At 38.3% G+C, this 12,935-nt stretch overlaps 1 protein-coding gene across 3 annotated transcripts in view; it reads left to right on the top strand.

Moving 5' to 3' along the window:
• LMO3 (LIM domain only 3) overlaps positions 1–8,926 on the top strand; it is a 57,191-nt gene extending 48,265 nt beyond the window's left edge. For all 3 annotated transcript variants that reach the window (XM_042837968.1, XM_042837967.1, XM_042837966.1), the window contains one exon: positions 8,294–8,926. In XM_042837968.1, coding sequence (XP_042693902.1) covers positions 8,294–8,399 — 106 coding nt within the window. In that variant the 3' untranslated portion in view covers positions 8,400–8,926. The remainder of the gene's footprint in view (positions 1–8,293) is intronic.
• Positions 8,927–12,935: the final 4,009 nt, after the last annotated feature.

Here is a 12,935-nt window from a genome sequence, read left to right as displayed (position 1 = left end):
ATTTTTCAGAGGCATTTATGGCTAACTCACTGTAACAACATTCAGACTGATGGCCAAATCCTATTAGAGAAGTTGCTAGCAGCTTTCCCATTGACTTCTATGGGGTCTAGGCAATGATAGAACCAATTATGTCCACTCCTTAATGTACCCATTATGTTTTTTCAATTATTACATAATCCAATTTAGAATTTTATAGCAATCTTTTTTTTTTTTTTTCCTTTTTTTCTTTCTTTTTTTTTCTTTTTTTTCCTCAAGTGGGAAGAAAAATGATATGTACATTCCTAGGAAGTAATAACAAATTAGGAAGACAGTAGTCTAACACAACAAAGTTAGATACAGCTCTAAATAAGCTTTGCTAACTCACCTTGTCCTACAGTATGTTATTTTGTAACATTGTAGTCATTTAAAAATCAAACATCCCTAAAGAACTATAAAATGTACAGCTGCTAATAATTGTAACACACTACAATTACACTCTTTAAAAAAAAAACCAAATTGACCTTTTTCATCATGTTGCATGGGAAATTAAAATACCAGGCAAGTAATAACCACTGCTTAAACTATGTAATAATGCAAAGTAATTATAGGTTCTAATGCTGTTTAAAGTCCTATATCAATTTTGCCTTGCCACAAAACTAAAAGACTGCATTCCAAGCAAGGCAGGCAGAGCCTCCCAGTAGAACCCACTCAAGACTCACACATATGACTAGGTTTCGTTTCTTAAACCCTTCACATCCATTTCTGCAAACCGCTATTCTAGTATCATTATTAAAGTGCCTAATATATTTCTGTTGTTCGCTTCATTTATTACATGCCATAATGGGGCTGCATATCTTTAGTGTTGGTTATGCACAATTAGCACTTAGTTATTGTCTTGTCACTTCAGCCCATACAAGACAAACTTCTTTAATGTAAGAAGTCAGCTAATCTTCATCAGTCAAGCAAAGCAGACAATGTTTGGTACCCTGAGTACAAAAGATTTTCATTATAGTTAGCGCTCTTGGATCTGAAGAAGTGAACTTTCTTTTTCTTGCCCTGAAAAAGCAAAGCTGTCATGATTATTTTTAATATTCCTCCTTTACTGAAACAAGTGTGAACTAATGCACAATTTCACTTTGCAGCTCGTATGCGTCGCGCTCTGCCCTAACACCACTTACTCCCACTGGAGAAGTGCTGTAAGGTGTTTCTGAAGTGGAGCATGCCAGGGACATTTTATAATTCTTAGCCATATCATCCCTGAGCCTTCAATCTAGTCTCTTATTTTTTATTTTGCGTGTAATTTGGACAAATGGATAGTTTTATGAGAGCCTAAGATTGGGAATGTAGGAATTGATTTACCTGAAATACAATCAAATTCACCTACTCAAAGCAGGGAGCAGCTCTAGAACTTTCAATGAATTTCAGAAATTCTCAAAAGTAGCCCTAATCCTGAATATAATGCAATAGCTCTCAAGGATACTAATAAAACATGCTGCCTGTAGGGTACCTTTTTTTCCTCACAGTTTGGGGCTAGTGGCACTCTGAAGAATTAATTTTGTTTTTATGTAATAAATCTTATTTTGTGGATGCTCCAGTTTAGCTCCTCTGTGGTTCCTATGGCAAGGCATTCCACTGACTACACTCTCTCATTAATAATGGCTTTAAATCTTTTGTTTTTCATTACTTGCACAATAAAAATAGAAACTATCAGTGCTAGACACTGGCCCATCACCACTATTTTATATATATATATTTCTACTATGAAACATCTTTCTTTTCTTTTAAATTGAATAATCTTGTCAGTCAACATGCCATTAATAATTTCTCTTGTGCTTCTCAGCAGCCTTTTTTCTTCCTCTAGTTAAGACAGAGGAATTAAAACCAAATAGCAGACTTCAGGTGAGGATAGGTTTACAAGATAGCAGTTTTGTTTTATTTCTTTATTCTGTGCTGCTCCTTGCAGTCAAAATAATCTTCTTCAGTTGAGTGCCTGGATCTGCTCTTCGTTGTCATTCCAGCCACAATCCATAGCATGGTATTTATTGAAGAGAAATATTTTTATTTACAAGCAAAGTCATCAGCAGTATAGAAAAATCACCAACCAATCTAGGAAGGCTCCCCAGCTATGGACAGATGTACATGTTTAACTTTATTCACCATCTTTATTTTCTACTCTTAATTTCTTTGGGATGTTCCTTACACTGATAAAAGCGCACCACATCTGGAGTACTACTGCAAAGCCTGTAGTGCTCTGTTGAGCTCCGTGTTTGAGATTTTTGAGATTTACAGTTCCTGTCTACCATTTTCTGAACAGAACGTATGTAATGTTCATAAGCAAACTGAATAATTTCTTCAGTCTTCATTACTTTGTGTTCACCAATGGTGAATATCTCCTGTCAAGTTGTCCTTGGTTGTGTTCCTTCCTTTGTGCTCTGCTTTCCAAAGTAACTACTAATTATATTAGATCACATCACACTGATCCTCAGAATGGCCAGGTTTTCAGGCTTACCATGGCATGACCCTTGTATTCCCACTGTTCAAACAGTTGATTCTGGCCTAGTGAAAACGAAACTTGACCATCATCAATGCTTTTTGAGACAGATTCAGTCATTTTTCTGCTTTTCTGCACAGCTTTTCTGTTTGCTTTACTGTTTCTGAGCATCTTACCATACCACTCAAGTTTCAGTGTGGATGGCTGTTAGACCCTCATTTTCAAGGGACCCTTTTTGGGCCATAAACTCCATCTCTGAACTAAGCTATAATGTATCTGTCCCACTTTATTGGCCTCTTGAAAACTAGATTCAGAGTAAGAAGAAAACATTGTTGTCTCATATGATGTACTCTGAGAACATCATGTGGCAGAACTCCAGAGGTGAGGGATCTCCTGAGCCACCGAGTCCTGTTCCATGGTATCCAATAGACACTGTGGCATATTTTCTATTTCATAAAGCTGTTCAGCTCTGCCATCTAATTGCTCTGTCCAGACAGTTTTTGACATTTTCCTCTTTTTTTTCTTGCTCCTGATGTTTAAAGCAATAGAGATTTTGTTCTGCTCCCAGCCTAAAGGTTTTAGCACCCCCCCCCTTATCTTTCTTGTCTCTGTCCTGTTTACTAATTTGAACTTCTTTCATCTTCTAAATATTTGCAAAGCTTAGTAACAATCATCTTAATGGTTTGAATGCTCCCCTTTCTGCTCTGTAACCACATTAAACCCCTCCACAGAAGCACTTCCCCTCTCTTTGGCAGTAGTCCCCATATCGTTGATTTCTGCAGAAAATTTTAAAAAAAAGAATGAAAAAAGATGGGAACCACTGGAAAAATAAATAAACTCGTAAACAGACACTGCCTTTCACACTTTGTCAGCTTGCATGTGTGTGACTGGCAAAATAGAGTGGAAAATCTTGCAAGTGGGCTCAGCTGCATCTTTGCTTGACACTTCTGACTGCAGCAATGATCTCAGCCTGCCTTTGGCTTTTCCACTTTCCAGAGTTTCGACGTCCTTCCTTTCAATTTCTGCAGCTGCTTTAGCAGCTTGTTTCATACTGCTGCCATAATTTTTGTCTGCCTCTGAAGTCAACTTGGGGTATGGTTTAAAACTCCCATCTGCTATCAGCGAGGGGCATTTAAATCAACTGCTCTCTCCTTCTATCTGAAGCAACCTTTATTTTAATGGACACTGGGCTGAAAATGGTTATATACGCATTCAAATCACTGTCCTGATGTAGCTGTAGACACTTCTTTCTGGTATCAAATGTAAAATGCCCACACAGTGCTGCCTTTGTTCTCTGTCAAGGTGGGGGAGAATGTGATGCTAGGAACGTGCTTATTTAAACACCGGTGGTAGATTTTTGTTTGTGCGTTCAGCTTACAAATTCTGAAAACCTCAGAACTGTTTATTTTCAATTATTATCTTTAAATTTAGAATGAAAATGTATCCTTCATGTTTGCTTTTTAAAAAATAATAAATAAGAAGCAGACCACATTGAGGTTAGTTACTGTAAATTGAACTGTTCAGTTCTATGCATTACGTTATATATTCTGTGTATATGTAGTGCATCTTACTGGTAAAAATATACAAATCCAGCCACAGCTTACACTTTCCAGCCTTTGATAATAAATGGACTCTTTGACAGAATACTAAAATTAGTAAACCATAGGTGCAGACTAATGAACTGAGTGATATACAAGAGTGGTTTAGTTCTACTAGTGCTACGTGCAGATTAACGTTGACTTGAGTTATATTGGAAACTCAGATTAGCTTTTAAAAAAAGGAAAGGAAGACAAACAGAAGACAAGTTACATCCCTGAGTATAAAAAGCAGAGTGGAAGGATGTGGGTGGAGTAAGTCTGGGCTGAGGGAAAACAAATAAATGTTTCCAGATTTTATTTCTGTCTACCACAAAGATGCAGCATTACCGAGGAACACTTCACACACAGCCATCTTTGTTCACAGCAGTATTTCTCTCACTTTCTTAAGTTTTCAGTACCTTGACATGCACCCCGTACATCAGAAAAGATGACAGACAGTAGTGAGATCTCCTTAAATGTCTTTTCTGAACAGTGAAATTGCTATTTCTCAAAATTGAAGTTTTATACTACTTTTGATTAGTCTAGGAACACCTTCCCCCTCTAAACAAGGTGATAATAGAGGTCGTTTTGTAATATAAATGGCCCTCCTTCTGCCATTGTGAAATATGACAGGAGTTCTAGAATGTAGCTTAATTATAATGGCCGTTCTACTAATGTCACAGTCATGTCAAAAGTAGTGTTATCAATGTATGGGGGTAAGTCCAATCTGGCATGTTAATGCTGCCTATTGTATATTTTTCCCGTTCATCCTGCATGCCTATTAAATAAATTGGGTGAGGGTTTTAGGAAAGGCTGAAGACTACCATCTGCCTGCTGGAAGAGTAATAGTCTTGCCTCATTATATACTCCTAACCCAGTTGCATCTCAATATGCTCCTTGACTCTGTTTGATGTATGTGCCCAAATTGTGTCCTGATTTACATCCTGTGTCAATTTCGTGACGAAAACATTTACCAGAGGTGGAAGGCAAGGCTTGAATTTGCTCTTCCATTTTAAACCTGATCCAGGTTTAAATCCTGGCATGTGCAAAAGCAGTCTGAAGGAGTTACAAGATTTAGCTCTTTGGCTTCAGAAGAAGGTAAATCTGGTTTTCAGAGTCAGATACGGTTGAAAGTGTGGAACACGTTGGACAGAATTTGCTGCATTTTGTCTGTATCTTGCCTTTTCTCGTACGCAGGAGCTAGCATACCGCATTTAGATGTTTTTCACCTGGTTCTTACCTCCTCATCACCTAATGAATGTGTAAATCATATATTTAGTACTCAGGGATACACACAAGTCTCACCATGGTCTTAGACGATGTGCTTCGGTCACTGAGCTTACATGAAAGTGGGTGCAGAATTTGGACTACAGGTATGGCGAGAAGCAGGTTTCCCCCCAGGCACAGTGGCTCTCAGTGTGCAAACCTAGCCCCAGGTGAACCTGAGAGCATCTTCCCATGCAGACAGACTCTCACCCCACAGGTTATCACACAGCCCAGCCTGTCTGGGCAAGTCACAGGCAGCCTCTGTGCAAGACAGCTGCACACTCAGAAGGTAAATGATTTGTGGAACCGTGTGTGTTTAAAGCCACTCATGCATAGAGCTGTCAAATGCCATGTAGACATAGGTAGAGCATTTCTGGCTCGACATATTAACATAGCAAAAGCAAAACACATTGACACTTTTTATTGGGAAAGGCAACCTGACTCCCTCATGTAGATAGTGTGCTTTAGTACAAACTGTGGCTGAAAAACAAAATCCTTCAGCCAAGATTTTGATGTGAGTGATACAGTAAGATGCTGTCTGTAAAAGTACTGCCATGCAAGTGAACTTCGTTTAGCAATGTATTTTTCCATTGGTTGAATAAACAAACCATGCCGATAAGCTCTATGTTGCGCCGGATCACAAAGGAGCATGTAGCTGAATAATATCCCCAGTTTAGAGTTGATGCCTTTTCTGGGTGGGCATCTCAGCTTTGAGCTCCATCAGTAGTTGTTGGGGTAATTACAGTGGGGTTGCTGATTTGCAACAGTACCTTATTTCCTCTGCTTCATACTCATCTATAGGTTCATTTAAGAGAAACTAAGATGGATTTTTTTTAATTGATTTGTCATTTTTATGTGACTTCTTTGGGGGGGAAAAACAAAAAGTCTTCAGGTATTTGCACTAGTTAAGACTCATTGACCTAATATAAGAAAATGCACAAAAAAAAATTCTGTTTGGAATACTTTTTGTGGACAAGGACACATAAGATGGAAACTAGAGAAACCACTGAAGAACTTGCTTGCTTCAAGGATTTCATCACGTATCCCCAAAATACTTCTTTGTTGTTGGCTGCCCAGTGTACCAGGATTGGGGTGGGAAGGACAGAAGGAACCTGTAAATTCTGTAAAACTGTCTTGACCATAAATAAAGATTTTGGGATCATTCCATAATCTCGATTTTCAATCATCATCAGCAGCAGGCAGTAATCCTAGAGAAAAAAAGTCCACAAATAAACAAACCAATTTTCCTTTAAGAGCAGAGCTAATTCTTTTCAATCCACTTTTTTATTACACTATTTTCCCTCTATCTATTTAGCTAGCATAAGGATAAATTTCCAAAGCTACCCAGTTGGAAAATAAATGGGTTCACTGTTTGTCTAGCATTCCAATCTTCACAAATGTAAATCAGTCCAACTGCTACTCATTTAAACCTGCAACTTCACAAAACATTAAAGGACTGCTTTCAATACACAATTTAATCTGTGACAATTCACCAAGTTTTCTGCTTGAACATCATTAGGAATTGACTATCTGATAAAGAGAGACCACTATCAGAGGTCACGCAGGTCAACTTGTGTAATTTACGTAGTTTTACTGGGTCAACTAAGGCAGGCACTGCCATGTGAAGGTTAAATTGTTACAATTAAATACATATACAGCTATTCCCATAGCTACTCTGTTGTTAAATCTACCGCAAACAACACAAGCATTTATATCTGACCCTAATTGTGTCCAAGATGTCACCATTTGAAAATTATACAAAAAAGGACATTATAATCTGTTACACATTAAACAATACTGTATGTAGTGAGATCCATAATTAGCGGGTAGAAACTGGTTTCATTCATTCACATCAGTGTTAAGGGGTTCATTTAGGTTACTTTCTTTCATTTTAATTGGAATAATGTGAGCAGTGCCTCCCCATATATTTTATAGCTGAAGAGTTCACCACAAACAAAAGAATGTAACCCTGCCAAGGCAGTCACTAGGGAAACTGTTTTTCTATACATTGGCCCTATTCACTTGTTCCCCAAGCATCTTCAAGAACACCAGCTTTGCTGGGGGGAAGGGTTGAGGAGGTGTTGGTGAAGAGCCTCCTCACACTCAAGAGTGTTGCTTAGCTGGGAAATACCACTTTGCTCCAAGTTTGAAGCCAGACAGCCAGCAGTGCTAACGTTATGTGATTTTCCTACCCATCAGAGAAAATCAAATGAAATAATTCATAGCATTTTGTAGCAATCGGATCATTCTGATGCACATAATAGCGTAAAAAGCTATGTATACTGATACCACAAGAGAGAAAGTAGTTAGCTGACTGACTAAATTTATAATCAATTGCTACAGGAGAGAAGAAGGAAAAAAAAGGTTTCTCTGCATACCTGTGTATGTGTCTCTGGTTTGCATCACAATATGTAGAAAGCTTTTTTTATACTAGGAAAGGTTCTCAGAAACACCGGTTTAAATCAATTCTAGTAAAATATTCAACTGGAATATAAAGCAAGAAATTCTTACTGCTGTGTCTGTACAACATAAATATGATGCATCTCAGGTGGGCATTCTCCTATGTATGATCACTTTGTTTTCCTTCTGATTTGTGTGGAAGCAGTACATTTGCTTTTCACTCAACTCAGTAGCCTTAGCTATTTATTCTGTTTTATCTGCCTGCTGATGACCTGATCCAAGACTCCCACAGTCTTTGGTGGGCTTTGAATGAAGCCTTTGGCTGGGGAAGCAAAAGCACTGATACACACCAAGCTTTTTGAAAGCACGGACTAGATTCTGCTACCAGGCCAATTCCTCTGTTGAGCTCTCGCAGACACGTGTTGTCCGTCTGTCTGTGCTGCAGCAGACGGCAGAGACGTGAGCCTCTGGTGGGTACAGTAAAATCGTGAACACTTGTTGTGCATTCCTTATGTTTAAGACTTTGTCATATGATTCGCTCTCGAACTACCTTTATTTTTTGCTTTTACTGTAATTTCAGATTTTGCGTTGGAGACAAATTTTTCCTGAAGAACAACATGATTCTGTGCCAGACAGACTATGAGGAGGGTTTGATGAAAGAAGGTTATGCACCCCAGGTTCGCTGATCTGATGCCGCACCGTTAAGAATACAAAGCACTATGTTCTTTTATCTTTTTTGCTCAACATGTATATAAGAAATGACACAGGAACCTACTGAATAGCGTAGATATAGGGAGACAGAATGGTTGCGTGAAATAAAAGGCGGACTGCATCTGTATGTAGTGAAAATTGCTCCAGTTCAGAGTTGAATGTTAATTAAAAAAGGTACTGTACATACAGCTGGATTCTTTTGCTTGCTATTGGGGTTTTTGGTTTATTTGTTCGGGCTTTTTGTTTGTTTCTTTTTGTGTCACTTGGCATGAGATGTTTATTTTGGACTATTGTATATAATGTATTGTAATATTTGAAGCACAAATGTAATACAGTTTTATTGTGTTACCATTTGTGTTCCTGTTTGCTTCTTTGTATTGTTGCATTTAGTACAATCAGTGTCTAAACTTACTGTATATTTATGCTTTCTGTATCTATCAGCTATTTTAAATGAGCTGTATCTTTCTAGTAAAAGGAATTAAAGAGCAAATCCCAACCATTATGCTACACGTAGAGCTTAAGAATACTGTTTACATTAAAACTATTTAGAAAGCTAATAACTCTAGCAGCACCTGCTGCTATTGATGCTATGGTTAAGGGTCTATCAGCACTTCTGTTATAAGCCTCTATTTTTCAGGGGTTAAGCATCTGCTGTTTAATTGCAAAGATTTTCCTCAAAGAGCACTTTTATTTTACTACAAAATTTTGAAAAGGAAATCTGACTGTTTTGGGATATATTATAAAAGGTACAAAAGTTAATGATCTTGGGTGCTGCTTTTGTGCCCCTCAGGCATTCAGAATGCCTGGATTTGGTTTTTAATTTTGCTGTAAATTAAGTCCTAATGCAAGCCAGTGCCTCTGGGTATCTTATTTTATATATATATATATAAATATATATATGTTATTTTTCTGAGCACATTTAATTTGAAGGCGGGGAGAAAAGGGAGAGTACTTTGTTTATGTGCAATTTTATTTTTTTTAATACAAAAGGGTTCCACTTTCTTTCCTCTCTCTTTTTTTATTTTATTATTTTACTTTTTTAAAATTGGGGTTTAACCCTCAAGGTCTGTTTCAAGGTCTGTGTCCTCAGCAGACCCTGGAAAATACTTAACCTAGAAGGCACTGTAAGCAGCCCCCTCTAAGGGTCTATTTGCATCAAGGAAAGGACCCTTAGCTGGCACTAGGAAAGTGGCTGCTCTCTGGGACCTGCCTCAGTGCATGCTGAAGGTAATTTAAATTCTGATACAGCTGGGACAAAACTTTGAAGTACCACTACAGAAAGTGAGGGCTACCACAGTCAACCCCACAAGTACTTCGTTCCTGAGAACATTCCACAGCTTTGTCCCATCAAAACTGGCGATTAAAATCTTTTTGACCAAGGCAGAGTTATTACCGACACCTACCATCGCCAGTCGGCCCATTTTCTAGGAGAGGTGGACCTGTGTTTTTAAAGCCATGAAGCTATTGCATCAGCAGGATGTCCTTAAGTGCTCATACCCCTGACAGAGCTTACAGGTGTTTGGCATTGGAAACAAGATGAATGTTTAAAAAGCTGTTACACGCCTATTTAATTCCTTTCTCTTTGCCACTAGTCATCTAGCTCACCAGGAAACAGCCTGCATTTGAAAAAACAACATACACACAAAAAAAGAAAAATCCAATATCCTATATTGCTATGAAGCTGAGCTCTTGTTTTTGTTTAGCCTGAGAGCCCTCAACTTTGCTGAAGTTCACAGCTGTCCTTCCCAGCTCTCCCTGTCCCGTTGTTCCAACGTATTTTTCCTAAGGATGGGGAAAGAAACACTGTAATGCAGTGGGGTAACTCCTTTAGGGTATGGTTTTGAGTACACTGCACGATGGATTGAGTTAGAAATGATATTTAGTTCTAATGACTATTGTTACTGTGTGCTTTTGTTTCTGGCTGTGAACCCTTTTAAAAATAAGCATGACTCACATAACTTGACTTTGCCCATACAGGACCAGCAAGAAATGAAAAGACTTATCAGGCTGTTCTTGCTAATTGGAAGAAATAGTTTCAGACAGCTTTTTAAATGAAATTTAGCCCTACTTTGAGAACGCTCTTCCTCCCCACAAGTCTCTCTTCCATTCCCTTCCAGTCTCTTAATGTCTTTAAGGCACCAATGCAGCAGAGGTACTATTGGGCTCTTCCAGGTAATCTTCAAATGCAATAAACATCTTGTCTTCTCCATGAAGGTAAGGATGTCTCAAAGGGGAAAAGTATTATTTTTATTCCAATTTCAATTTTCTCTTCTGGCCACTGTTGTTTATTCCAGTTAGAAGCCAGAAAGAGTTCATTTGAGCTTTCCTCTGGTAGATGACAGACTAGATAGAAGTCCCTAGTTCAGAAGTAGGGCTGGGGAAGAGAAAGTAAAGGACCTTGGTTCTATCTTTGACTTGCTATAAGCTTGGGCAAGTCACTCAACTTCTCTGTGCCTCAGTTGCCCCCATCTGCCAAGTGGGGCTAAATACATACACTGCTTTTGTAAAGCAGTTCAGCTCTACAGAAAATCAAGAGCTATGCATGTAAAAATGTTACTAGCAGCATTAGGACATTCTGGGAAATTCAGAACATTCATATATGCAGTAAGTAACCATGGATCTGAGGTAGGAGAGCACCAAAACCATCTGATCTGCAAGAGGTTTGTTGGGGATGAAGGTAAATACATCTAGCAGAGCTGTAAATGTAGCACATGACCACAAAGTGCAACTGCTCAGCTCTGTGTGGGGTAAATGGAGAGAGTGAAATGGGAAAATAGCAGCTCATTGGTATGAGTGTTACTCATATGTACACGTGTGCATTTTGTGATATGTTGCTCAATATGGAGAAGAGAATGGTGGTCTTGCTACAGAGGAAAAAAAAATTAGTCTCAGAGTTCTATCAGTCCTAGCTGATTTGCGGATCAAGAAACATTGATATGCATGTTTGAAGTGCTGCAACGTGATCATATGGCATTGCTCTGAGCACTCTGATCATCTGTATCTTAATCACTTACATATCTAAAATTAGTATGCAGAGATATAAATGTAGATTTGAGGTAGGTCAAAGATTGATTACACTTTTTTCCTGTATTTCAAACTTATATCTTGCCTGGCTGTTAAAATAATAGCTGGGAGTTGATATATTTAATGGAAACATTTACAGCACCGCAGTATAATATCATAAGACAATATTAAAAGAGACTATCTGCCAGACCGCCTTATTGATCTTCTTGATTGAAGCCCAGACCATTCCTTGGGGTTTTTTCTTAGCTTTTCTTCTCCATCACTGTCCGTGTCAACATGCTCTATTGGTATATAGTAGAATGTTCTGCTACTGACCACTGTTCAGTGTATGCTTATTTGCCAGACAAGATTGCTTCCACTTGCATCTCCTGTCTTTAGGATATTTTAACTCTATCTCTACAGATCTCCAAGTTAGCCAGTCCAACAACAGCGACAACAACAAAAAACACAACACTGTTATTCTTGAGCTCCTGTTTTTTAAGCCACGTGGAGGTTATAACTGTAACTTTTTCAACTGCAGAAAGCTCCTCTGCTGATCACGACATGCTGTGTCTTACTGTGCCACAACTAGCAATGCATCAAGATGGCCTGGATTCTGCAGGAGCTGTGACCAGGGCTAAGAGTCGACCTGTTTCTTAACTGTATTTTTATCTTGCTTAACTTTTTTTTTAAATATAAGCATATCTTCATGCCTCTTCCTGCCACTCCCCCCCCCCCCCCCCCCCCCAAATGCTCAAATCTATGCTCATGTGATGTAAATAAAGAAAATTCATCCTCCACCCCCTCAAGTGTTCCTAATTGCCTATATGTAAAATGAGGAAAATCGATTGAAAAGTGGTCAGTGAGAAGGGAGAATGTGGGGAAAAGAAGCAAACAAACAGGGACTCTGGTAGGATTTAGCCCGTATAAAGTACTTTAAAGGCTTTTTTCTACATAATATACAGCAGCTTCTTATAATTTTCTCAGCAGTAGGTAGTTTACAGTCATCTGTACCTAGAACAAATCTTGTCAAAAATGAAGGTCTGTAGTGATTGCTGGGTATAATTTTATACATTTAGCTGATTCTTCTGAAAGCTTCCACTGTGCTGCTGTTGTCAGACTAAATTATCAATTTAGCCATTTGTTGTTTAATGAATAAAAAACTCCTATGGCATTGAAGTTGTTGTGGTTTCAATAAAGCAAAAGCTTTAACAATTCAAGCTACAGAAAGCAAAGTGTGTACTGTATATAAGAACAGTGTTTTTATTCTTTTAAATACCACTTTAGATAAAAAAAGCCAATTACATATTCACTTAATACATTTCTCCTACTTCAGTCCAATGATGCAGACCAAGCCTGTTTACTGTTCACTTCAGTACCTTGCAAAAGGAAACCAAAATACAGTATGTGCAACGTAATAGGCCGTTAGCACAAACATGCTCCCAGTAAAAATCTTTTGTGTAGGCACCCTTTCTAGAAGCTGCCAATTGTGAGTGATAGAAGTATTA

This window comes from Centrocercus urophasianus, unplaced genomic scaffold, assembly GCF_019232065.1.
Source record: "Centrocercus urophasianus isolate 14NV4802_14NV808 unplaced genomic scaffold, USGS_Curo_1.0 seq_73, whole genome shotgun sequence".
In the NCBI taxonomy this organism is placed as follows: domain Eukaryota; kingdom Metazoa; phylum Chordata; class Aves; order Galliformes; family Phasianidae; genus Centrocercus; species Centrocercus urophasianus.
The sequence above is the reverse complement of the archived record's forward strand: the minus strand, read 5'-3'. Positions and strand labels throughout refer to the sequence as shown.